Here is a 23,695-nt window from a genome sequence, read left to right as displayed (position 1 = left end):
CATGACTGCATGCCTCAGATCATAAGTTAAATACGCACCCTAATAGGTTATATATGCTAATGCTGTTGGTCATGGGCGTTATCTATTTGAATTTCTAATTGAACTAAAAACTGTCCCACTTTCAACTCTTTCAAGCCTAAAATCCAAGAATAGTTTTGGCAAAGAGATGCGGCAATACAATTTCGGGCCAGTGTGAACTTTTTCGTCCCCTGTGTTTTATGCTGTCGTAAAACCCACGTGCAGTTGCTCTGATCCTGCGAGTGCTCAGAGGAGAGGGGGCAAGAGCGGGAGGAGATAATATTGTACTTCAGACATAGAGCTTGAAACATACGCCGCGTATCCGAAGTCATACTATTATGGTGTAAGAGTCTGGGAAATACTATTGGAATCACCTTCGAGGACCAATCCCCTTTTTCACGCAACAGAGTAAGTCTTGTTAGGTCGATGCTCCCACTTGCCATTTCGTTGAAAAGAACATTGCTCGTAAACTCTGAAAAGTAGCAGACTGTCTACCATTGCCTTAGCGCAAGGATGAGTAGCCTATGTGATGGGAGGTTCACAGACCTGAAAGGCTAATGAGGTTGACTTCCATTTACATTTTAGTGTTTGTACTGGTAAAATGCTTTTGGTCAGGTCAACTCGCTGTGTTAATTTATTTTACTATCAAAATTGATTACGTATGTTCATGCAATGTGTAAACTGTGCGTAAACTATGCGTAAAGTGCGATTGTTAGATACTTTGCTTCTTTTACATATGTTGTATTGTGTAATAATTCACTTATTTCAAAGCAACATAATTTGAATGCTCAACTTGTCTCTTTCAAGTAGACTAAGTTAGGCCTACTGCTTACTGTCTCCTCTAGCTCCTGTTTGAGATGTTAAAACCCGGTGACCCTAGCGGATCTGCTTTCTTGAAAGTGGACCCGACGTACATGCAACACTGGCAGCAGCTCTTCCCTCAAAGCCAGTTGAAGAATGGAGGCATTACGCAGCTGCAGCCGCCGGACAGGGTAGCTGTTCCGGTGGAAAGTCTCCGTCAGCGGCCGAACCTGATCTCCTCCACATCATCATCGTCGGCTTTAACACCTTCCTCCACATCTTCATCGACTCCATCCGTTTCATCATTGGCAGGTTTATCTCAACTATCTGTGCCACAAATTGCACTTTTTGGACAAACTCTCTCTTCTGACATTGTCTCGTCAGACAACACCAACCTCCAAGCGAAAGAACTTTGTATATCCTCCAGCTTTAAGAATGACAAAGGGTCCAGATTTAAACTGACCTCCGATGAGTTAGACTACTACCTCTACGGACAGCAGAGAATGGAGATTATCCCATTGAACAATCACACCGGCGACCACAACAATCGTATGTATGAATTCCACGGCACATACTATTCCAGTGGAAATATTGTTTTCCCTTTATTTAAAGGGGGCATTATTTAACGAGCCTATCCAGCTGTTAAAAGGTTACCGCATTTTAGGCATATAAGAACATGTGATTTGACTTTATGCTCACAATTGAACAAAACACGTCAATAATTTTAATCTCGCTCCTCCCCATCACTCATAATCAGACTTTATGGGCTAATATAAACAATGCTAGGCCTAGACGAGGCTTTCTATTGCCTTTTAATCAAAGGTCCTCGAGCACACCAAACTTCTGTTTTGCCCCATAAAAGTCATGCTTCTCAGCACTGACCATCAGCAGGTGCCCCGCGCGTGTTTGGGTAGTATGGGTCAATTAGGCGTATGCATGGTTCACTAACTCTGATCATCTATATTCACACCAATTTATGTATATCCTATTCCACAAATATAGTATTTTTCATGTGTTCAACTGCAGCACAACTTGCAAGGGCGGCAAATGTGATAGCTATAGCCCATTTACAACCGTTGATATAGGCTTTAACAATAGACCACATGTCCTTATTTGCCTATAATTCCAATTTATAGACAGTTAAAGGGATTCCACAAATAATCATATTCTGATAAATATGATAAATAAGAAATAACACTGAGCTCGTCATTGATATGCTAATATTAGGCCTTTAGGCAAAGTTTTTTTTAAATCAATGAAAGCTTTTATCAATTTGTTTTCTTATTAGTGCCCAATAAAACAATCATTTTCTCTTTTCATTTTGTTCAAATCAACAACATCACATTATGTATATGTTTTATTCAATTGGTTTTGACATCAGAAATTCAGTCTGCGTTCTTCATCAGTCTTTTATTTTATTTTTTGCTTGAAGAATTTTTACTTTTACATTATCGGATGGAAATAGACGTCGAGGACAACCCTCTCTATATTAAAGCGAAGTTTGAAATGGTGGTGTTTATTTAAGGTGATAAAACGGCCCATCAGCAGTAATCTCCATCGATATGTGCCACAAGGAGATGAGGGATGGGGGGACAAGCCACAATTAATTGCTGTATAGTTTTGTAGAAGAGAGTGGACTGAGTGTGGATCAGAGATCGATCTTTTCCATCGGCCGCTATTCATCATCCGAACATGGTATATGGAAGTCTCCCGGGGACAGCGAGACTGCTTTATCTACATTCGGTATTCTCTCCCCCATATTTCAAACCAATGCAATGTCGGTAATTTATAAAATAGCTGAAGTGTGTATTACACAAGGAAACATACAATTTCATTTACTTCATAATTTGTGTAATTACACCGACAGCCAGATAGGTTTTAATGCGTAGGCCCTACTTGAGGTTAGGCTATGTGTAACCTGTTATTAGGCTAAACTGTTTTTCTAGCTCAGAAGCCCTAACATAGGACTTTTGGGGGTACTTGACACTTGAAGACGATTATATTAATCAGTCAAAAAGGTGTTGGTTTGTCCTTCGGCCATTTCTCCAAATATTTCGTCAGTGTTGAAATTAAACTTTTTTACTGCATGATCTATGAAGCATGTTGCTGGTGCTGTTCAGGTATTTGAATGACTGTAACATATAGGCAAGTAGCCTACATTTTTTTAAACGTTATTATTTAAATGAAATTCATTACGCATTGCATGGGGAACAATCTGGGAGTAGCCTACGATTCCAGTTTACTCCATTAATGTTTGTAAAACAGCCCCAATTTATCGCCAAAATTAACATATCAACAACATGACAACATCGGTAGGATATGTATGGTCTCGACTTGAGTTGCACACCTCTTTCAGTTCCAAAATGAATCCACCCAGTACCATGACTCATGCCGCTATGACAGCAATGAGCAAGGCCACACCATAGTCGCACACTATTCTTAAGTTGATTTAGACAGAAGGTGCAATGTTTTTCAATCCCTCTGTAAACCCAATTAGGCATGTATTTAACATAATTATGTTTGGTTATGCATAAACATTATTGTGGCCTCTTAAATGAGCAATATAATCAAATTATAATTTTCAAACAATGCAGAAGATTTGCATGAAAATGTTTTCAAAACATGTCACAAAACACTTATGTTGAATGATTGCTTAAAAATGTGTGTACATCCTCCCTTTCTCCTGACCAATGACTATATATATATATATATATATATATATATATATATATATATATATATATATATAAGTACAATAAAGTAAAAACTTATATATATATATACATATATATACATATACATATATATATATATATATATATATATATATATATATATATATATATATATATATATATATATATATACATATATATCAAAATGCAAATAAGTTATACTTATTACACATACATTTTTTCCCTGGTCAAAGTGTTAGTGCGTGATAGTAACCCATGTGTACCATGTGAGATGAGTTGCTGGTAAACCCCCTCTACCTGCTGTGCCCTGCAGGGTGTGACATGTGTGCAGATAACCGTAACGGAGAGTGCCCCATGCACGGGCCCCTGCACTCGCTGCGGCGCTTGGTGGGGACAAGCAGTGCAGCGCCGGCCGTGCCGCCCCCAGATGTCCCTGACTGGCTGCGGGACCTGCCCCGTGAGGTGTGCCTCTGCACCAGCACTGTGCCCGGCCTTGGCTACGGCATCTGTGCCGCCCAGCGTATCCCACAGGGCACCTGGATCGGCCCCTTTGCGGGAGTCCCCCTCCTCCTGGATAAGTTGCAGTCAGGAGGGGTGCGGAACACAAGGCACTTATGGGAGGTAAGTTCATGGTTCATGATGATGAAATTAAAATTGTGTAACATCACTCCAGGTACTGTAACAGTACAGATGACCAGGATTGGGTTGTGAAGTTGTGGACACATCCACTGGGTTTTGTCTTTAAAGTGTGGCCCCATGATATGGGTACTAGAAATGACCCTGAAGTGTTTCAGTATAGGAATAATGTCATGATGTAAGTGCTGCATACACTGATTGAAAGTGATTCAATGTGTATACAGTTCAAGGGAAAATTCAATGTCCTGTATACTGTAAGTATGAATACCTGCATTAGCATTTGGCGGTATGCTAATGATTTGAATCGGTTTTGTGTGGCAAGTGAAATTGATAGATAACTCCCATGAGGTAGTGGTGATAAAGGTCACTGTTTCCTCAGCTGACCAATGATCATTCTCACCCGTTAACCACATCAACGGATATTTGAGGCTAAGAATTCAGAGCATGGGAGCAGGCAACGATACAGTGTACCTGCCAAAAGAGGTGCCTTTTAAACTAACTGACGCAAATTTGTTTTTTCCCCCCTAACATCCAACACACGAAAATGACAAAGAAATGAAGTGTGATGTTTTTGAATGGCATTTAGTTTGAATGGTGTTCTATCAGTTTGTCGCTTAAATCAATAGTTGATTTATCACTGCCAATTTTTACCGCATTAAATGGTATATATATATATATATACACTACCGTTCAAAAGTTTGGGGTCACTTAGAAATGTCCTTGTTTTTGAAAGAGGCCCCGGTGCACAACTGAGCAAGAGGACAAGTACATTAGCGTGTCTAGTTTGAGAAACAGACGCCTCATAAGTTCTCAACTGGCAGCTTCATTAAATACTACCCACAAAACACCAGTCTCAACGTAAACAGTGAAGAGGCTACTCTGGGATGCTGGCCTTCTAGGCAGAGTTGCAAAGAAAAAGCGATATCTCAGACTGGCCAATAAAAATAAAAGATTAAGGTGGGCAAAAGAACACAGACACTGGACAGAGGAACTCTGCCTAGAAGGCCAGCATCCCGGAGTCGCCTCTTCACTGTTGACATTGAGACTGGTGTTTTGCGGGTACTATTTGATGAAGCTGCCAGTTGAGGACTTATGAGGCGTCTGTTTCTCAAACTGGACACTCTAATGTACTTGTCCTGTTGCTCAGTTGTGCACTGTGGCCTCCCACTTCTCTTTCTATTCTGGTTAGAGCCAGTTTGCACTATTCTGTGAAGGGAGAAGTACACAGCATTGTACGAGCTCTTCAGTTTCTTGGCAATTTCTCGCATGGAATAGCCTTCATTTCTCAGAACAAGAATAGACGAGTTTCAGAAGAAAGTTCTTTGTTTCTGGCCATTTTGAGCCTGTAATCAAACCCACAAATGCGGATGCCCCAGATACTCAACTAGTATAATGAAGACCAGTTTTATTGCTTCTTTAATCACAACAACAAGTTTTCAGCTGTGCTAACATATTTGCAATGTGGTTTTATAATGATCAATCAGCCTTTTAAAGTTATAAACTCGGATTAGTTAACACAACGTGCCATTGGAACACAGGAGTGATGGTTGCAGAAAAGCGGCCTCTGTACGCCTATGTAGATATTCCATTAAAAATCAGCCGTTTCCAGCTACAGTAGGCATTTACAACATTAACAATGTCTTCACTGTATTTCTGATCAATTTGATGTTATTTTAATGGACAAAAAATGTGATTTTCTTTCAAAAACAAGGACATTTCTAAGTGACCCCAAACTTTTGAACGGTAGTGTATGTAGTGTATATCTGTGCAGAAATATGATCTCAAGAAACAGTCTTCGGAGTTCACATATGATGTGGGGGGTGTATAATTAAAGAACATTGTGGTATTTGGCCGTCATGGCTCTTCACCCACAAACTGGCTGTTGTAAAGGCCCCTGAGGCAGGATAGAACACTATTACTGCTTATATATGTATTGTGTGACAGAGCTTTAAACACTGGCTCTGCCAGAGAGGACTGTAAAAATTCCAATAGATTAAACAGATCTGAGGTGGGTGGAGGGAGGGAAAACTCAGAAAGAGAATCCAATATTCCAATCCACCCTCGGCTGCAGGGCCTCTGTCTTCACGAAACGCAGTAAGTGTTAAACTCTCCAATCATTATTGATAAAAAGAAAAACAGGCACCGATATACTCTCCTCAATACCTGCTCTGTGTTGTCTACTCTACACTTTTCAAGTGTCCAGTCAAGCAGCTTGATGCCAATGTCCAATAAGCATATTCTTCTCTGCAATAAAATGGGATAGCATGGATTTTAGAACTATTCTCTGGAAGTCTGTCGCAATTACTTTGGGGAAGATGGGATGACTCTTTTTTTTTTAGACCCAGACTTAGCCTATTCATAAACTTAAAAGCATTGTCGATGGAGAATCTCCAATGAACATGTTTTTAGGTCTGGGAATAGAAAAGCAGCCCTGTAAATTCTGGAGGGTGATGTCATCATGAGTTGGAATATGGCAGGATTAAGGTCTCTTATGAACTAATTATTATGTTGTATCATCTATAGGTTCATCTATATGTTCAGGGTACCCTACACAGCCCAGATTGAAATGCAGCATTTGGCCTGTTCAATGAATAGGGCCATACAGTTTTAACATAGGCTTAACTTTGCAGTCGGTTTTTGTTTATATTTTAATGGATGTCATGTAAAAAAAAATATCTATATATGATTGAGAGGTATGCATAATAACAACAACGGTGTTGCCGCTGTTTATTTGTTTGGTTCTGTGGAAAATGTAGGCCCACCTTTGGCCATAGATTCTGTGGTTGACACATAGTGATTGTGGTTGTGCACCATTCCTATTAGACACTCAGGAATTGAGTGACCTAATTTGACGGAACAGTAAGTTCCGGACAGACTGCCGGCATTTGACTTTCCCACAGTGTTCCCACTGGACGTGTAGCATGGTCTTGTGTTAAGACTGTCCACTCTGACGCTGGAATGTCCAGGGTTCAAGAAGGTCCCATGTGCTTGCCATAGTACATAAAGAAATAACATCTCATAACGGGATAAGAATGAAGGGATATAACTTATGCAACAACAACTACAGTATAGACATACACAAGCCATCTCCTCAAAAGGAGAAAAGAATGTGAAGAATGTTGTGTATTGAGATTAAAATGAATCACCGTAGACGTGATTTAATGTGGCAAACATATTAAAACAAAACGGGCACATGTGTTGGCAATGTAGAGGACACGAGATCAAGTACCAGTAAGGACTTGTGAGTGAGGAAGCTATACTGCTAAGTAACTCAGTGGTGTTTGTTACAGTGGTGCCATGACCACAGTTGTGCTCACCTCAATGGCTGGGGTCACTGTGGTGTGAGTTTAGAGGGGGGGGAGTGTAACAGAGGTAAGTTTGTGCCTTAAACTCACTCTACTGCTTGAAAGGTTGCCAATGGTGCTGCCAGATGAGTGCCTTTTCAGTGGTGCAACTGGTTACTACATTGTCAAGCAGCGTGTTCTTGTGTGTTGGCCAGGCAGAGGACACAAGATCAAGTACCAGTAAGGACTTGTGAGCAAGGAAGCTGTACTGCTAAGTAGCACAGTGATGTGGCCCATGGCTGGGCCTTTTAGTTGCCTATCTTCATGAGACTCAGATTCAGACTTATATGACATCATTCCTTGAAACTGCACCAGCGGGTGTTCTTGGGGAATAATATGCTGCTTAGGCCACAGGCCAGGATAATTATTTGTATTTTGCATGAGCCAGTGTGGAGGTGACATGTTTAACATTGGTTCACTGACTCAGAAAGCTACATAATTTGTAATTTAAGTTATTTTATGGTCCATTTCCCCTCTGATTCCTGGCCTCCTTTGTGTGAGAAAGCATATCTACACTCTTAGAAAAAAGGGTTCCAAAAGGGTTCTTTGGCATTCCCCACAGGTAGAAACCTTTTGGGTTTCATGTAGAACCCTCTGTCTATTATCTAAACATTGGCTGATTGAATGGATAATTATTATGCCCTGATTTATTTTATAGTTGTAAAATGTGAGTGCTGAAACAGTTTCAAGTGAGCATTTTTATGTTTTTAGTCTGTATGTCATACAGCAGACAATCTTTCTTGGTTGGGTTTTTAAAGGTCCAGTGTAGCTGTTTTTCTCTCAATATCAAATCATTTCTAGGTAACAATTAAGTATCTTACTGTGTCAATTCAAATTGTCAAAAAGAAACAAGAATAGCTTCTAAGCAAAGAGCAATTTCTCAAGCAAGAATTTAGCTCGTACTGTATAGGAGGGGTCTGAGTAGGGAGGGGAAAACTGAAAAGTAGCTGTTAATTGCAGAGAGGTTTGGAAATATCTTTCTTATTGGTCTATTAACTAATTTAAATTTGGTGAGGCAGGCCAAAACTCAATCCCACCAAAACAGTCTGAAATTTCATGCAGTCTTTTCAAACAATTCTGACACTAAATGGACATTATCATAATTTTCACAATTTCATAGTATTATTCCAACCTCATAGTGTGGAAATATATATATAAAACACAAGAAATGTCACATTTATGACTGCACTGGGACTTTAATGATTTATTAAAATTAAGATTAAAATCACTTTATTGGTCATTTGCCCACTTGAGCCAACTGAAATCTATGGTTTCCTAATCCAACATTTAGAAACTGTTTCACCATAAAGTTGGTAAAATTCAAACATTTTCATACTTATCTGTTACATCATACCATACTATAGCAGGTAGCTGACTTGATGTCAGTGTTTTGATTCACTTTTACAGCGTATGTATCAGTGGAGACTGGTGGGAGGAGATATAGGAGGACGGGCTCATTGTAATTGCTGGAATGAAATTAATGAAACATAGTATTATATTAATGAAACATGAAACCTGTATTTGATACTGTTCCATTGATTCCATTCCAGCCTTTACAATCAGCACATCCTCCAATAGCTCCTCCCACCAGCCTCCTCTGGTATGTATATGAGCTATACAGTGCCTTCAGAAAGTATTCAGACCCCTTGACTTTTTCCACATTTTGTTACGTTACAGCCTTGATTCAATTGTTTTTTTTTTACCTCATCAATCTACACACAATACCCAATAATGACAAAGCAAAAATAGTTTTTTAGAAAGTAAAAAGTGGAATTATTACATTTACATAAGTATTCAGACCCTTTACTCAGTACTTTGTTGAAGCACCATTGTCCGAGATTACTGCATTGAGTCTTTACATTTTTTAAAATTAATTTTAAAAAAAATGGAATATTCGAAACCTACAATATACTTGCAGTGAAGCCGCTCAACAACTACATCACACCAGTCATCCAACAGATTCCCATTCAGAGCGACACAGAGAAGCATCCAGGGTCAATGCCCTGCTCAAGGGCACAAATCGGCACACAATACCCCATAATGACAAAGTAAGAAAAGGTTTTACATTTTTTTTTGCACATTTCTTAAAAATAAAAACAGAAATACCTTATTTACATAAGTTTTCAGACCATTTGCTATGAGACTCGAAATTGAGCTCAAGTGCATCCTGTTTCCATTGATCATCCTTGAGATGTTTCTACAACTTGATTGGAGTCCACCTGTGGTAAATTCAATTGATTGGATTTGGAAAGGCACACACCTGTCTATATAAGGTGCATGTCAGAGCAAAAACCAAGCCATGAGGTCGAAGAAATTGTCCGTAGAGCTCCGAGACAGGATTGTGTCGAGGCACAGATCTGGGGAAGGCTACCAAAACATTTCTGCAGCATTGAAGGTCCCCAAGAACACAGTGGCCTCCATAATTCTTAAATGGAAGAAGTTTGAAGCCACCAAGACTCTTCCTTCGACCTGGCCACCTGGCAAAACTGAGCAATCTGGGGAGAATGGCCTTGGTCAGGGAGGTGACCATGGTCACTCTGTCAGAGCTCGAGAGTTCCTCTGAAGAGATTAGAGAACCTTCCAGAAGGACAACCATCTTTTCTGCACTCCACCAGTCAGGCCTTTAAAGTAGAGTGGCCAGACAGAAGCCACTCCTCAGTAAAAGGCACATGACAGCTCTCTTGGAGTTTGCCAAAAGACACCTAAAGACTCTCAGACCATGAAAAACAAGATTTTCTGGTGTAATGAAACCATGATTGAACTCTTTGGCCTGAATATCAAGCGTCAAGTCTGGAGGAAACCTGGCACAATCCCTACGGTGAAGCATGGTGGTGGCACAATCATGCTGTGGGGGTGTTTTTCAGCAGCAGGGACTGGGAGACTAGTCAGGATCGAGGCAAAGATTAATGGAGAAAGCCTGCTCCTGAGGGCTCAGATTCACCTTCCAACAGGACAACAACTCTAAGCACACAGCCAAGACTTTTTACTTAACACTTATTTTTTCTTAACTTCTTATTAAAGCATTGTTGGTTAAGGGCTTGTGTGTAAGCATTTCAATGTAAGGTCTACCTACACCTGTTGTATTCTGCGCATGTGACGAATAACATCCGATTTGATTGATTTGACAACGCAGGAGTGGCTTCGGGACAAGTCTCTGAATGTTCTTGACTGGCACAGCCAGAGCCCAGACTTGAACCCGATCGAACATCTCTGGAGAGACCTGAAAATAGCGGTGCAGCAACGCTCTCCATCCAACCTGACAGAGCTTGAGAGGATCTGCAGAGAAGAATGGGAGAAACTCCCCAAATAGAGGTGTGCCAAGCTTGTAGCGTCATACCCAAGAAGACTCAATGCTAAACAAGGGTGTCCGCTGTCACCATATCTATTCGTTATGGCCATCGAAATGCTAGCTGTTAAAATCAGATCCAATAACAACATTAAAGGATTACAAACACAAGGCTTAAAAACAAAGGTGTCCATGTATGCCGATGACTCAAGTTTAATATTAAGTCCGCAAGCTAGATCCCTGCAATGTCTCATTGAAGATCTCTGGACTAAAACCTAATTATGACTAGTGTACAATTTTACGTATTGGATCTTTAAAAAATACAATTTAATTACCCTGCAGTTTACCTATAAAATGGGCTGATGGTGAAGTAGACATATTCGGTATTCATATCACAAAATACAGTATATACAGTGGGGCAAAAAAGTATTTAGTCAGCCACCAATTGTGCAAGTTCTCCCACTGAGAGGTGAGAGGCCTGTAATTTTCATCATAGGTACACTTGAACTATGACAGACAAAATGAGAAAAGAAATCCAGAAAATCACATTGTAGGATTTTTTATGAATTTATTTGCAAATATGGTGGAAAATAAGTATTTGGTCAATAACAAAAGTTTACCTCAATACTTTGTTATATACCATTTGTTGGCAATGACAGAGGTCAAACGTTTTCTGTAAGTCTTCACAAGGTTTTCACACACTGTTGCTGGTATTTTGGCCCATTCCTCCATGCAGATCTCCTCTAGAGCAGTGATGTTTTGGGGCTGTTGCTGGGCAACACGGATTTTAAACTCCCTTCAAAGATTTTCTATGGGGTTGAGATCTGGAGACTGGCTAGGCCACTCCAGGACCTTGAAATGCTTCTTACGAAGCCACTCCTTTGTTGCCCGGGCGGTGTGTTTGGGATCATTGTCATGCTGAAAAACCCAGCCACGTTTCATCTTCAATGCCTTTGCTGATGGAAGGAGGTTTTCACTCAAAATCTCACGATACATGGCCCCATTCATTCTTTCCTTTACACGGATCAGTTGTCCTGGTCCCTTTGCAGAAAAACAGCCCCAAAGCATGATGTTTCCACCCTCATGCTTTACAGTAGCTATGGTGTTCTTTGGATGCAACTCAGCATTCTTTGTCCTCCAAACACGACGAGTTGAGTTTTTACCAAAAAAGTTATATTTTGGTTTGATCTGCCCATATGACATTCTCCCAATCTTCTTCTGGATCATCCAAATGCTCTCTAGCAAACTTCAGACGGGCCTGGACATGTACTGGCTTAAGCAGGGGGACACGTCTGGCACTGCAGGATTTGAGTCCCAGTCTTCCCAGCCTGGTGCAGGTCTACAATTTTGTTTCTGGTGTCCTTTGACAGCTCTTTGGTCTTGGCCATAGTGGAGTTTGGAGTGTGACTGTTTGAGGTTGTGGACAGGTGTCTTTTATACTGATAACAAGTTCAAACAGGTGGTGACCAAAGACCAAATACTTATTTTCCACCATAATTTGCAAATAAATTCATTAAAAATCCTACAATGTGATTTTCTGGATATTTGCACCTATGATGAAAATTACAGGCCTCTCTCATCTTTTTAAGTGGGAGAACTTGCACAATTGGTGGCTGACTAAATACTTTTTTGCCCCACTGTAAATATGCTCTCCACAATGAATTTCAATAGAAAACTATAGATAGACAAGATCCTGCAACCATGGAGAGGTAAATACCTGTCTATTTATGGAAAACGCTGATTAACTCCTTAGTCATATCTTAGTTTTCTCACTTACTTATGGCATTGCCTACTTCTGATGATTAGTTTTCAAATCACATGAGCAAAAAATATTTAGCTTTAACTGGGACGCTAAACCGGGCAAAATAAAACGTACCTATCTATATAATGAATATGAATTGGGTTGGGTTGAGATTATTAAATATAAAAGCACTAAACCTCTCTCTAAAAGCTTCACTCATTCAAAAGTTACATTTGAACCCTAAATGGTTCTCAAGTAGATTACTAAATAAAGCTCATCCATTGTTTAAAAATGTAATTTTTGCCTTTGTGCAGATTGCCATGTCTCATTTTTGATTAATTGAAAGTGATACTTTTTTCAAACTATTTCTCTTTTTCAAACAAGCATGGCTACAATTTCAATTTCCTCCCCCTGAAATGACAGAACAAATATTACAACAAATAAAATGGCTGAACTCAAATGTGCTGGTTGATAAAATACCTGTATTTATGAGAATGATGTTTGAAAATTGTATTTTGTCCTTCGTGGAGTTATCAGAATTGTACGGGAAGGTCTGCTCAATCCAAGAGTACAACCAACTGATTACAGCATTACCCCAAAAATGGAGGAGGCAGGCGGCAGCGGGAGGAAGTAGGGAACTGGTCTGTCTGCCCAATATAAAGGATCAAAACTGGCGGAGGAATACAAATAGCATAAATAGGAAAGTATGCCAGTTTCATTTGAGGACCAGGATGTTGACAACTGTGCCATACAGATTGCAAAATTAGCGGGAAAGAGATTTTTGATGTACCGATTCCATGGTACAAGGTGTATGAGTTGATGTATAAAACAACGCAAGATTTAGGACTTTGTGCTTTTCAGCTAAAATGATTATATAGAATTCTTGCCACCAACAAAATGTTGAATATTTTGGGCATAAAGTCATCAAAGCTCTGCAGATTTTGTTGTGAGGATACAGAATCAATTGACCATTTATTTTGGTATTGCGCTCAGGTAGCCTGTTTCTGGTCTCAGGTTCAGGAATGGCAAAAAATGCATAACATTGATCTAAAATTGACCCTAGAAATAGTACTGTTAGGAGATCTGGAGAGACCGGGTCAGTCAATGACTAATATACTAATAGTCTTAGTAAAGTATGTATCTTCAACTCGCAATCTGTAGATTCTATTCGATTAGATAGATTGAAATTGTACATTAAACATCACAGCATAGTTGAAAGGTATGTGTTGCGTAGAAACCCGAAGTGGGTGGCCAGCAGAGATAGATGGGATGGGCTGAGCAAAGCTGAGATTTGGGATGTGGAATTGGAGACAAGTGGGAGTGGAGTTGCTGTGTGGGAGATAGAATGATGGTCAAAGATAAAAGTAAAAAAAATAAAATTAAGTATATTTGAATGACACTGAGGGGCAGCGTTTTTACAACTAATGCCGGTTTGCCTGAGGCTGATGCCATGCAGGTGTTTGTACACATGCATATACACACACTCTCATTCAAATAAACACGTACAAGAACACAGATATACATGTAATAGTGCCAGACATGCACAAAAACATATACAGTTGGCATTGCTGTTATGATTTTAGTTGTCCTTGATGTCCTTTGTTTTAAATGTATTATTTTGTTTTATAATTTTTTTGCATTGTTGTTTGCTGTTTTCTTCTGTCTTTTCCTTTTTTCTCTTTAGTTCATTCTCTTGGTTGTTAGTGTAGTGGGGGGTTCTTGGGGGTGGAGAATGGAATTAATTGTATTTTTTATTTTTCTTCTGGTAGGGGGGGTGGGCTGTAGGAGGGGTCACGAATGGTTGAGGGACAGCTATTGGGAAACTGTGGGGGGGGATCTTGGAGGGTTCGGGTTCACGTTTTTCAGCCTGGTGGTAGATCGGTCAACTTGCCCTTGAGCAGGGCATTGACCCTGGATGCTTCTGTGTGTCGCTCTGAATGGGAATCTGTTGGATGACTGGTGTGATGTAGTTGTTGAGTGGCTTCACTGCAAGTATATTGTATGTTTCGAATATTCAATAAATATATATTATTATTTTTATTTAAAAAATAAGATTCAATGCTGTAATCGCTGCCAAAGGTGCTTCAACAAAGTACTGAATAAAGGGTCTGAATACTTATGTAAATGTAATAATTCCGTTTTTTATTTGTAATAAATTAGCAAACTTTTTCTACATTTTGTTGTCTTACAGCCTGAATTTAAAATTCATTCAATTTAGATTTTTTTTGTCACTGGCCCCATAATATCAAAGTGGAATTATGTAAAGTACCAGTCAAAAGTTTGGACACACTTACTCATTCAAGGGTTTTGATTTATTTTATTTATTTTCTACAATGTTGAATAATTGTTAAGACATCAAAACTATGAAATAACACATATTTAACCACGTAGTAACCAAAAAAGTGTTAAGCAAATCAAAATATATTTTATATTTTAGATTCTTCAAAGTAGCCACCCTTTGCCTTGAAGACAGCGTTGCACACTCTTGGCATTCTCTCAACCAGCTTCACCTGGAATGCTTTTCCAACAGTCTTGAAGGAGTTCCCACATATGCTGAGCACTTGTTGGCTGCTTTTCCTTCACTCTGCGGTCCAACTCATCCCAAACCATCTCAATTGGATTGAGGTCAGGTAATTGTGGAGGCCAGGTCATCTGATGCAGCACTCCATCCCTCTCCTTCTTGGTCAAAAAAACAAATGATAGTCCCACTAAAAGCAAACCAGATGGGATGGCGTTTCGCTGCAGAATGCTGTGGTAGCCATGCTGGTTAAGTGTACCTTGAATTCTAAATAAATCACTGACAGTGTCACCAGCAAAGCACCCCCACTCCATCACACCCATCCTCCATGCTTCAAGGTGGGAACCACACATGTGGAGATCATCCTTTCACCTACTCTGCGTCTCACAAAGACACGGCGGTTGGAACAAGAAATCTGGAATTTGGACCCGTCAGAACAAAGGACAGATTTCCACCGGTCTAATGTCCATTGCTCGTGTTTCTTGGGCCAAGCAAGTCTCTTCTTCTTATTGGTGTCCTTTAGTAGTGGTTTCTTTGCAGCAATTTGACCATGAAGGCCTCCTCTGAACAGTTGATGCTGAGATGTGTCTGTTACTTGAAGTCTGTGAAGCATTTATTTGGGCTGCAATTTCTGAGGCTGGTAACTCTGATGAACTTATCCTCTGCAGCAGAGGTAACTCTGTGTCTTCCTTTCCTGTGGCGGTCCTCATGAGAGCCAGTTTCATCCTAGTGCTTGATGGTTTTTGCCACTGCCCTTGAAGAAAGTTTCAAAGTTCTTGAAACTTTCCGGATTGACTGACCTTCATGTCTTATAGAAATGATGGACTGTCATTTGTCTTTGCTTATTTGAGAATCTTTGCTTATTTGAGCTGTTCTTGCCATAATATGGACTTGTTCTTTTACAGTAGGGCTATTTTCTGTATACCACCCCTACCTTGTCACAACACAACTTATTGGCACAAACGCATTAAGAAGGAAATAAATTCCACAAATTAACTTTTAACTAGGCACACCTGTTAATTGAAATGCATTCCAGGTGACTACCTCATGACACTGATTGAGAGAATGCCAAGAGAGCACAAAGCTGTCATCAATGCGTGGCTACTTTGAAGAATCTGAAATATAACATTGTTTTACACTTTTTTTACACTTTTTTGGTTACTACATGATTCCATATGTGTTATTTCACAGTTGTATGTCTTCACTATTATTCTACAATGTAGGAAATAGTAAAAACATAGAAAAACCCTAGAATGAGTAGGTGTGTCCAAACTTTTTTCTGGTACTGTGTGTATTTTTTTAATGAAAAATAATGAAAAAGTGAAATGTCTTGTCAGTAAGTATTCAGTCCCTCTGTTCTGGCAAGCCTAAATAAATTCAGGAGTAAAAATGTGCTTAACAAGTCACATAAGTTCCATGGAGTCTGTGTGAAATAATAGTGTTTAACATGATTTTTGAATGACTACCTCATCTCTGTACCCCACACAAGCAATTATCTGTAAGGTCCCTCAGTCGACTAGTGAATTTCAACCACAAAGAGCAGGGAGGTTTTCAAATGCCTCGTGAGGCGTACATTACTGATCAATTAGAATGAATACAATCAGTAGTTTGGTATACTATAGGTAGTCAATGTATGGCATTGTTGCAATCTGTGTCTGTGTCCTCTGATCACATTCAGGGCAATGAGCTGGAATAACAAGTAGTGGAGATTAAGAGAACTGATAAATTACTGAACTTACATTGATTTGCTGTAAAAGTGGACCAACAGTCATTGATTGCGTCTCAGCACCAGTTTTCCACTTCTTTTGGAAAAGGCCTGTGCTAGGTAGATTATGGAAGGTTTTGAGGAAAGGTAAACAGATCCACTGCATTCACCTTCAGTAAACCTAACATTTTAAATTATAATCATACAGTATCACTGAGAAGACTGCTTTTACTTAGCAGCCAGTGTGAAAGCCATGTAACAACTTAGGTTCAAATAATATTTGCCATCACCAAGAGAGAGCAATGAAGCATGAAGAAATATCTAAAGCCTAATCACTGATAGCCCTATATGAAACATTAAAACGTATTATCATGTAATGTCCAAAGCCATTTATATTCCACTGCACTTACAGTCTCAACCAGGGGTTTAGTAAGGCGTTGATATATATTTTTTTGTGACATTTTAAAGCTGCCACAATATGTGTATTGTACTGTAGCTACCTACCTCTGCGGAATCTATTTGTGGCATATGTTAATTGTGATAGTCACCCCGAAAAGTCCTTAACCCTAATTCAACAGGCGTTTTCTCTGGGTGAGGGCATGATGACAGATTTCAGTTGGGTCTGCCTTTATACCTCTGCCATTAATTACATTGAGTGAGCTTAAAGAGATCTCCCGGGAACTTTTGTATACTTTTTTTGCCAGTAGTTCTAAAATTAGCCCTCATGAGCCAAAAGTGGTCCCCGAAAATTGCGTACTATATGCACCACGTGCTTACTCGCTCTCTCTCGCTGCTGTGTGTACATTTGCATGAAGTTTCCACTGAGCCGTTAGGCCTGCCCTGCAACCTCATTGGATAATGCTGGGCAGGCCTGGGCCAGCCTTCTTTTTTCACTGTGCAACCTCATTGGACCTGATCACATGATAGTGCCTTCATTGGAAAAAACAAATGTCATGCATGTAGCTCTCTCATGCACTCACTCACTCCCTCAAGACAGCCATAGAGGAAGGTTACTTCAGTCATAATTGTGCGAAAAAACTTGGATGCTATTGATACTTATGATGTCAGGCCCAAGAAGAGAAAACTAGATCTAGATGTCGAATGGCAGGGCCGCTCATGAAAGACAAAGGCAGAAGGCAAAATAATAGATATTGGATGCTTTTCCGAGATGGCCTCAAGGAAGAGAAACACTGTTGCCTCATCCAGTGTTGGACATCCATAAAAGTAATCTTCGGGCGAAAGGTAAGAGACTAAGCTTTAGCATTAGAAACCATGTTGATATTTTATTCAGTTAGAAGCCTATTTTGAGTGTTTTTGTAAAGAGGAACTATTCTGTGTCTCAGTTAACTAGGCTAGCCAACAGTCTCTCTGTGTCATAGTATACTTTAAAATGTATCGTAGCAAGCTAGCTAGCTAACATGGTCAATGCATATTAGGGAACATCATACTGTCTGTCTAGCTAACTAAAACACATTTCAAAACATGAAATCACTCTACTAATGTATGTTGTGTATTGTTGTAGATGCATCGAATCTCTTGTTGACTGGCTAGAAGGGTGGACATTGTTGTTGTTTGGAGCTACCAGTGTCTAGCTAGCAGGCTAAGTGGCTAGGCTATGTTTACAACTGGTTGTCTGTAACTATATGAAACAGTATATTTCGGTGCTAGCTATATTGTTATTATTAGGCTATACGATAGAGAATGATAGAGGTCTCTAGTGGCCAAAAGGCTGTTTTAGCATGGGCAGCGCCATTGATGGCTTCCACCATTTTAATGTAATCAACTGGGTGGGGCTTCCAACTTCATTGGCTGAATCCTCCTGATGACTCATGTCCATCCGGGTCATCAGGAGGGATCTGCCAATAGTGAAGAAGAAAATATACTTCTTAAAAATTGAGATTCCCTCAATGGCACAGCCCTGTCAGAGACTCTATAATGGTACATATACAAAGATGAGTCCTCTATCATTCTCTATGGGGGAATACCTAGTACCTTTTTCACTCTCTGCAGCTCGATTTCATATTTTGATCTGCTGCCCAGTTGAAGCCAAGCCCCTGATGCAGTGTCAGTGTGTTAGTTTGACATTTTAGTATCCTTTGTAAGTAATGTGGTCATTTTCCAGACAAGAATTACTGATAGAAGAACAAGGAATAGCAGAGCTGGTTTCAGACATGCCAGATGATCAAACATGCAAGAGGCTCTTGGCGACAGGTAAGGTTTGATTTGGACTAGCTGTCATTTGTTGATGGAATTATTTGTATAATAACTATTATTATTTGTGTCATATATGATAAGATTTACAAGCCAAGCTTCATCATGTTCTGGCCATTTAACCTGTTGTGTTTTCTATTTGAAGAATGAGCAAGATGAGTATTGCTGATGAGGATGATGGCAGTTTGAATGAGGATGAGATCAATGACATTCACAACAGCATGTAAATGTAACTGTGCTCTGCCCCCTGTAATGTAGCTACAGTTTTGTGTAAAACTAGAATACTGTGAGAATCATCACATAAGCATGCATGTAGGTCATGTGATGAATTGGCACCAACACTCTTATGGTCTGTAAGGAATATGTCTCTCTGGTTTCTGCCCTGTGGAATAAGAAGTAGGATGGCGGCTAGGACGATGGTTCCAGCAGTTTACAAACAATAGGTCTGACCCATCAGGGAGTGTACCTGTTAGGCCAAACATGATGTTTGTAAATGGCTGGAACCATCTCCTTAGACGACCTGTTATTCCATACCGAGAATTTGCAGTTGTACATATTACAATACAGTGTAGCCTATTGTCAGCTGATGCAGAGCCACTTTTAAATAATAGCTGTCTCTAATTGAGTTTATGTGATGACTCATCATCGATTCTGTAGAAGTGACAGCAGGGTAGCGTTTACTTGACTCATCTATGACTTCAGCATTGTATGGTTTTAAAGTGACTGATCATATCACACAAACGTCAAATCCACTAACACACTCCTAGCCAAATCTACTTAAGGTTTCACATGAGCAAAGGACCAGGTTTGAGAACAAAACCAGAATATCTACATGTTTACATGTTGGTAAACCAGGTGCACAGCTTTATGTTCATGGCTGTCACTGTGTGCAAATTCCCACTCTTAGTGTCATAAAGTTTTGAAAGGCTCTGCACAAATGAATGTGTTTTGTTTGACATGTAACCCATTTCTGTATGCTAAAGACTTTTTGTATGTGCAGGAGATGGACATCAGCAGGCCCATATCCACCACACCTTGACCTTCCTGCGGCCTTGGCAATTCCCTTACCACACTGGAGTTGCAATAACCAAGCAAGAAACATGTTACTATTCACACAGACTACTACTATTCTTTTTCTGGAACTTTATTTTCAAAAAACAACCAGTGGACTTCTGAACTTTACAAATAACTAATAAATTCACACATAAACAAATGTCAACATGGATTTTCATAAGACACCTAGACCTACCTATAAAGCTATGGCTGCAGTAAGCTCTAATAACCTTGTAAATTATTTATACACATTTTTAAAGGCCAATCATATGATTATGGCTTGCTTCCTATAAGAAAACACACAACACATTATTCTTATACAATTCCTGTGTTTCTTACATATGTGACAATATATACTACCACCGTGTAGTTCTGTATTTTGTGTATGAATGTGGCCTACTTCATATAAGACAACACTTATCTTAGTTACATGTTTCCGCAGTACCCATATAAGAATACTTTTGATTCATAGAGACCCTTTCGAAAGTACCATGCGTGGCACAGTTATACAGGTGTAATAGGATGGGCTATTGTGCTAGAAAATGTTTAATAGGTTACTGGAATTATATTGAATATTGTTTATTAATGCTATCAAATATCCCTGCATTAGAGTGGGAAAGAGAGTTATGTTCAGAAGTGATGCATTTTTATAATGAATTAGTCCTATGAAATATCCATTGAAATTTTGCATGCTGAGCGCTATTGCAAATGCACCTCGTACCTCGTATCATTTGCTCCCTCATTCTCTCGGGTCCTCGGCCCTAGAGCATCTATTCCAGCCCTCGCTGCTCGACTTGGACCCCGGGCAGCTCGAGTCTGGCCCTGGGGTACACGCACCTTGTGTCCTTGTCCTCCTCTCATCCGTGGACCATGTCCTCTCCCTCGGCTAGTCTGATGACGAGCAACACATTGTATACGTTGATTGTCAATATGGGAAGCTCCTAATAGTCTTGTGGTTTTTAGATTTCATATGTTAATGGTAAGTAATAAAAAGTAATTACTGAAGTTATGAATGGGTACTGCTAATCCTGTAGCTTTATTAGTATAACATTTTCATTAGCTACATATCCACTATATGGAGTACTATAAAGTATAGCTAGCTATAGCCAGAGCCTTTTATTTCCTGTTTCAAAATACATGGCTCAATATATGGCTCTAGCTGTAACTAACAAACTAGCCTAGCTCGACTAACAACCGGCGATGTTGTCATAAAATACATCAGTTTGTAAATCTGTGTTCATAAAAACACTGTCTATAGCTTGTATACCTTGCCTCTTCAGCTGACATGTTGAAAATATTTACACAATCCATGCGACAACTCTATTAGCTAACTACTGTCTGCCTCTCGTCAATGTGCATTTTGCTAACTGTCACTCAAATGACAAGGGGCTGAAGCTCATTGGCTAGGGGGCTGGCCCCCGTGTGCCAAGCTTGCATTATGTCACCAAAATCTGTGTAGATTCCCTGAATAGGGACAATGGTGCCACACAGCTTCCAGAAAACAGTCGCTTTCAAACACATTGACACATCCAGCCCAAAGTGGGAGTTTAAAAAAATACTGACAAATTCGCCAAAGTTCCGGAACGTCTCTTTAATCGTCTCTGTTACTAACACTGGCTCCAGAAAAGTTTATTTAGATGTATCATCATCCTTTGGTAATAATGCTAAATGGTAATTATTGCTAACTGGTAATTATTGAATGAGTGGTTTGGCCTTGAACTGCACACAATACAATGAACTGAAACTGAGCATGTTCACTTTACGTGTGTTCACACCATTGAACCGATACAGTGAGGCTCGAGGATCTCATTTGAAGAATCCATCATATGGAGCATAACTGATCCACGTAACCCATTTACATGCCAGCATCGCTTGGGACATGGCCGTTAAGTGTTTCGGCAGATAAGATGGTGGTGGTGGTGGTGGGTAATCCTGCCTGCTTGGGGTCTGTGCTATCCCTGAGTGGGCCGGGTGGGACTCTCCCCAGCTCCCAGCCTCCGTCTAATGGCTTTGGAGGCTGATTTACTTGATGTAATAAGGCCAGGAGGTCAAACGACTATCAGGCAGCCTTTGGGGTTGCTCCTCCAGCCAGGCATCAACACACAGCTGTTCCAGGACGATTTACAGCCCGGACAGTGACAGGGCCCAATCAGCGCGCCGTAAATGTCGGCCCAGGGAGATTGAGCAGTAACTAAAGCAGTGACAGGACACTGGGAGACAGATCAATGGCTGAGGGGCTACTGAGAACTAACTGTAAGCCACAGCACCTTCTTACCGGACCCAGGAAAAGGAAACATGAGGACCATAAATGGGTGTTATATGTTCTTGGATAAGTTTTTGATATCTGACACATTATTGGATTTCTGACTTCCTCTTCTTAACATTTACTGTATGTAATTTCCCCTCCTCAATGCTCAAGTACTACTAGAGTATAGTACTTCTAGTTACAAAGAAATCATTATTATGTTTTCTTTTCTGCAGTTAAAATCAGTTCTGTGTGGCGCCAGGAGAATTCAACATTTACTGACACGGGTCATTCCACTAAATGAGTGCCTTTTGATATTTTAAGTAGAAATGGAGAATTTAATAAATTAGATTTTGAATAAGAAAAAAGGCTTTCTAAAGTGCCAAAATTCTTCGTTTTGACATGTCCCTCCGCTAACCCTGTGTCACTTCTAGGAAGATTTTAACCCACTTCATCCCCAAACTTCTCTAGGTTTCACCATCATTGTCAACCCCTAGTTATTTTGTTGATTTGACAAAGTAATTTCTGAAGATTCTTTTTTTATATAATTTCATTAGTGATTCATTTACGTCTGTCCCTAATTTTAAGGTCAACCCTGTTACGTGAACTGAACTCACTTTTTAATATTGAGAAACTATTCCTTTTTAAATATTATTTTCAAAAGAAACATTTGATCTAATAGTCAATTCATATAGTAAAAGCACGTCAATCCTGTTACCCATAGGCTAGAAATGTTTTAACAATTAAATGTTTTTGTGAAGCTTGTATTCAATTGCCACTCCCTGTTGCACAAAACAACCTTCTATCCCCCTGTCACAAGGGGATTTATGTCTGATTTAAGAAGAAATCGCCAACCCTGTTACTTTATTTGGAACTAAATAGGCAATTTCTATAGTCCTTTTTAGATACCATGAAGATTTTTGTTAGTTATATTTGAGTTTTATTGTAATTCTGACATCGTTATACCAACACAGGACATACTATGGTATTGACATGGCAAGTTTGAAAATAAAAGAGAGCCGCACACTCTCGGAGCTCAGGTGCAAAAATGTAATTACCAACGTTTCGACAAACAATGGCAAAGTCACAATAATCACAAGAATGGCTTCAGATGTCACCCTCCCTAGGAGAGGGGGTGACCTTGATCATTTATTGTTGAAACGAGAGGCTGCCTGAATCTTTAACTTAAAAACCCTTGCGCCCTTCGGTCTCTACGTAGACTTTCATCTGAAGCCATTCTTGTGATTATTGTGACTTTGCCATTGTAATTGTTTGTAAGCTTGTGTAGTCAAATTAATTTATGATCGTATGCTATCCATTTGTTGTTTGTTTGCTGTTCTTTGTATGACATTTTAATATTTGATAATTAACCAATGATATTAGGCCACTCTTGGCCATGATTACAGGCACCTGTGTCTTCTGACACTACATAAACGAGTCA

The 23,695-nt window shown here is 39.7% G+C and overlaps 1 protein-coding gene and 1 long non-coding RNA gene across 5 annotated transcripts in view; both read left to right on the top strand.

Moving 5' to 3' along the window:
- Positions 1-265: 265 nt before the first annotated feature.
- prdm6 (PR domain containing 6) overlaps positions 266-23,695 on the top strand; it is a 55,822-nt gene continuing 32,392 nt past the window's right edge. For 3 of the 4 annotated variants that reach the window (XM_021606777.2, XM_036980408.1, XM_036980410.1), the window contains exons 1-3: positions 266-426; positions 864-1,368; positions 3,829-4,136. In XM_021606777.2, the coding sequence (XP_021462452.1) occupies positions 876-1,368; positions 3,829-4,136 (801 nt within the window). In that variant the 5' untranslated portion in view covers positions 266-426; positions 864-875. The other variant, XM_036980409.1, reaches the window with a different exon arrangement.
- LOC110526140 lies at positions 17,690-23,245 on the top strand. Its single transcript, XR_002473892.2, has 3 exons — positions 17,690-17,987; positions 18,868-18,956; positions 19,957-23,245. It is a non-coding gene; the product is annotated as an uncharacterized LOC110526140 (long non-coding RNA).

Source organism: Oncorhynchus mykiss, chromosome 6 (assembly GCF_013265735.2).
Source record: "Oncorhynchus mykiss isolate Arlee chromosome 6, USDA_OmykA_1.1, whole genome shotgun sequence".
Lineage (NCBI taxonomy): Eukaryota > Metazoa > Chordata > Actinopteri > Salmoniformes > Salmonidae > Oncorhynchus > Oncorhynchus mykiss.
Note: the sequence above shows the minus strand (reverse complement) of the source record. Positions and strands in the feature narration are given on the sequence as shown.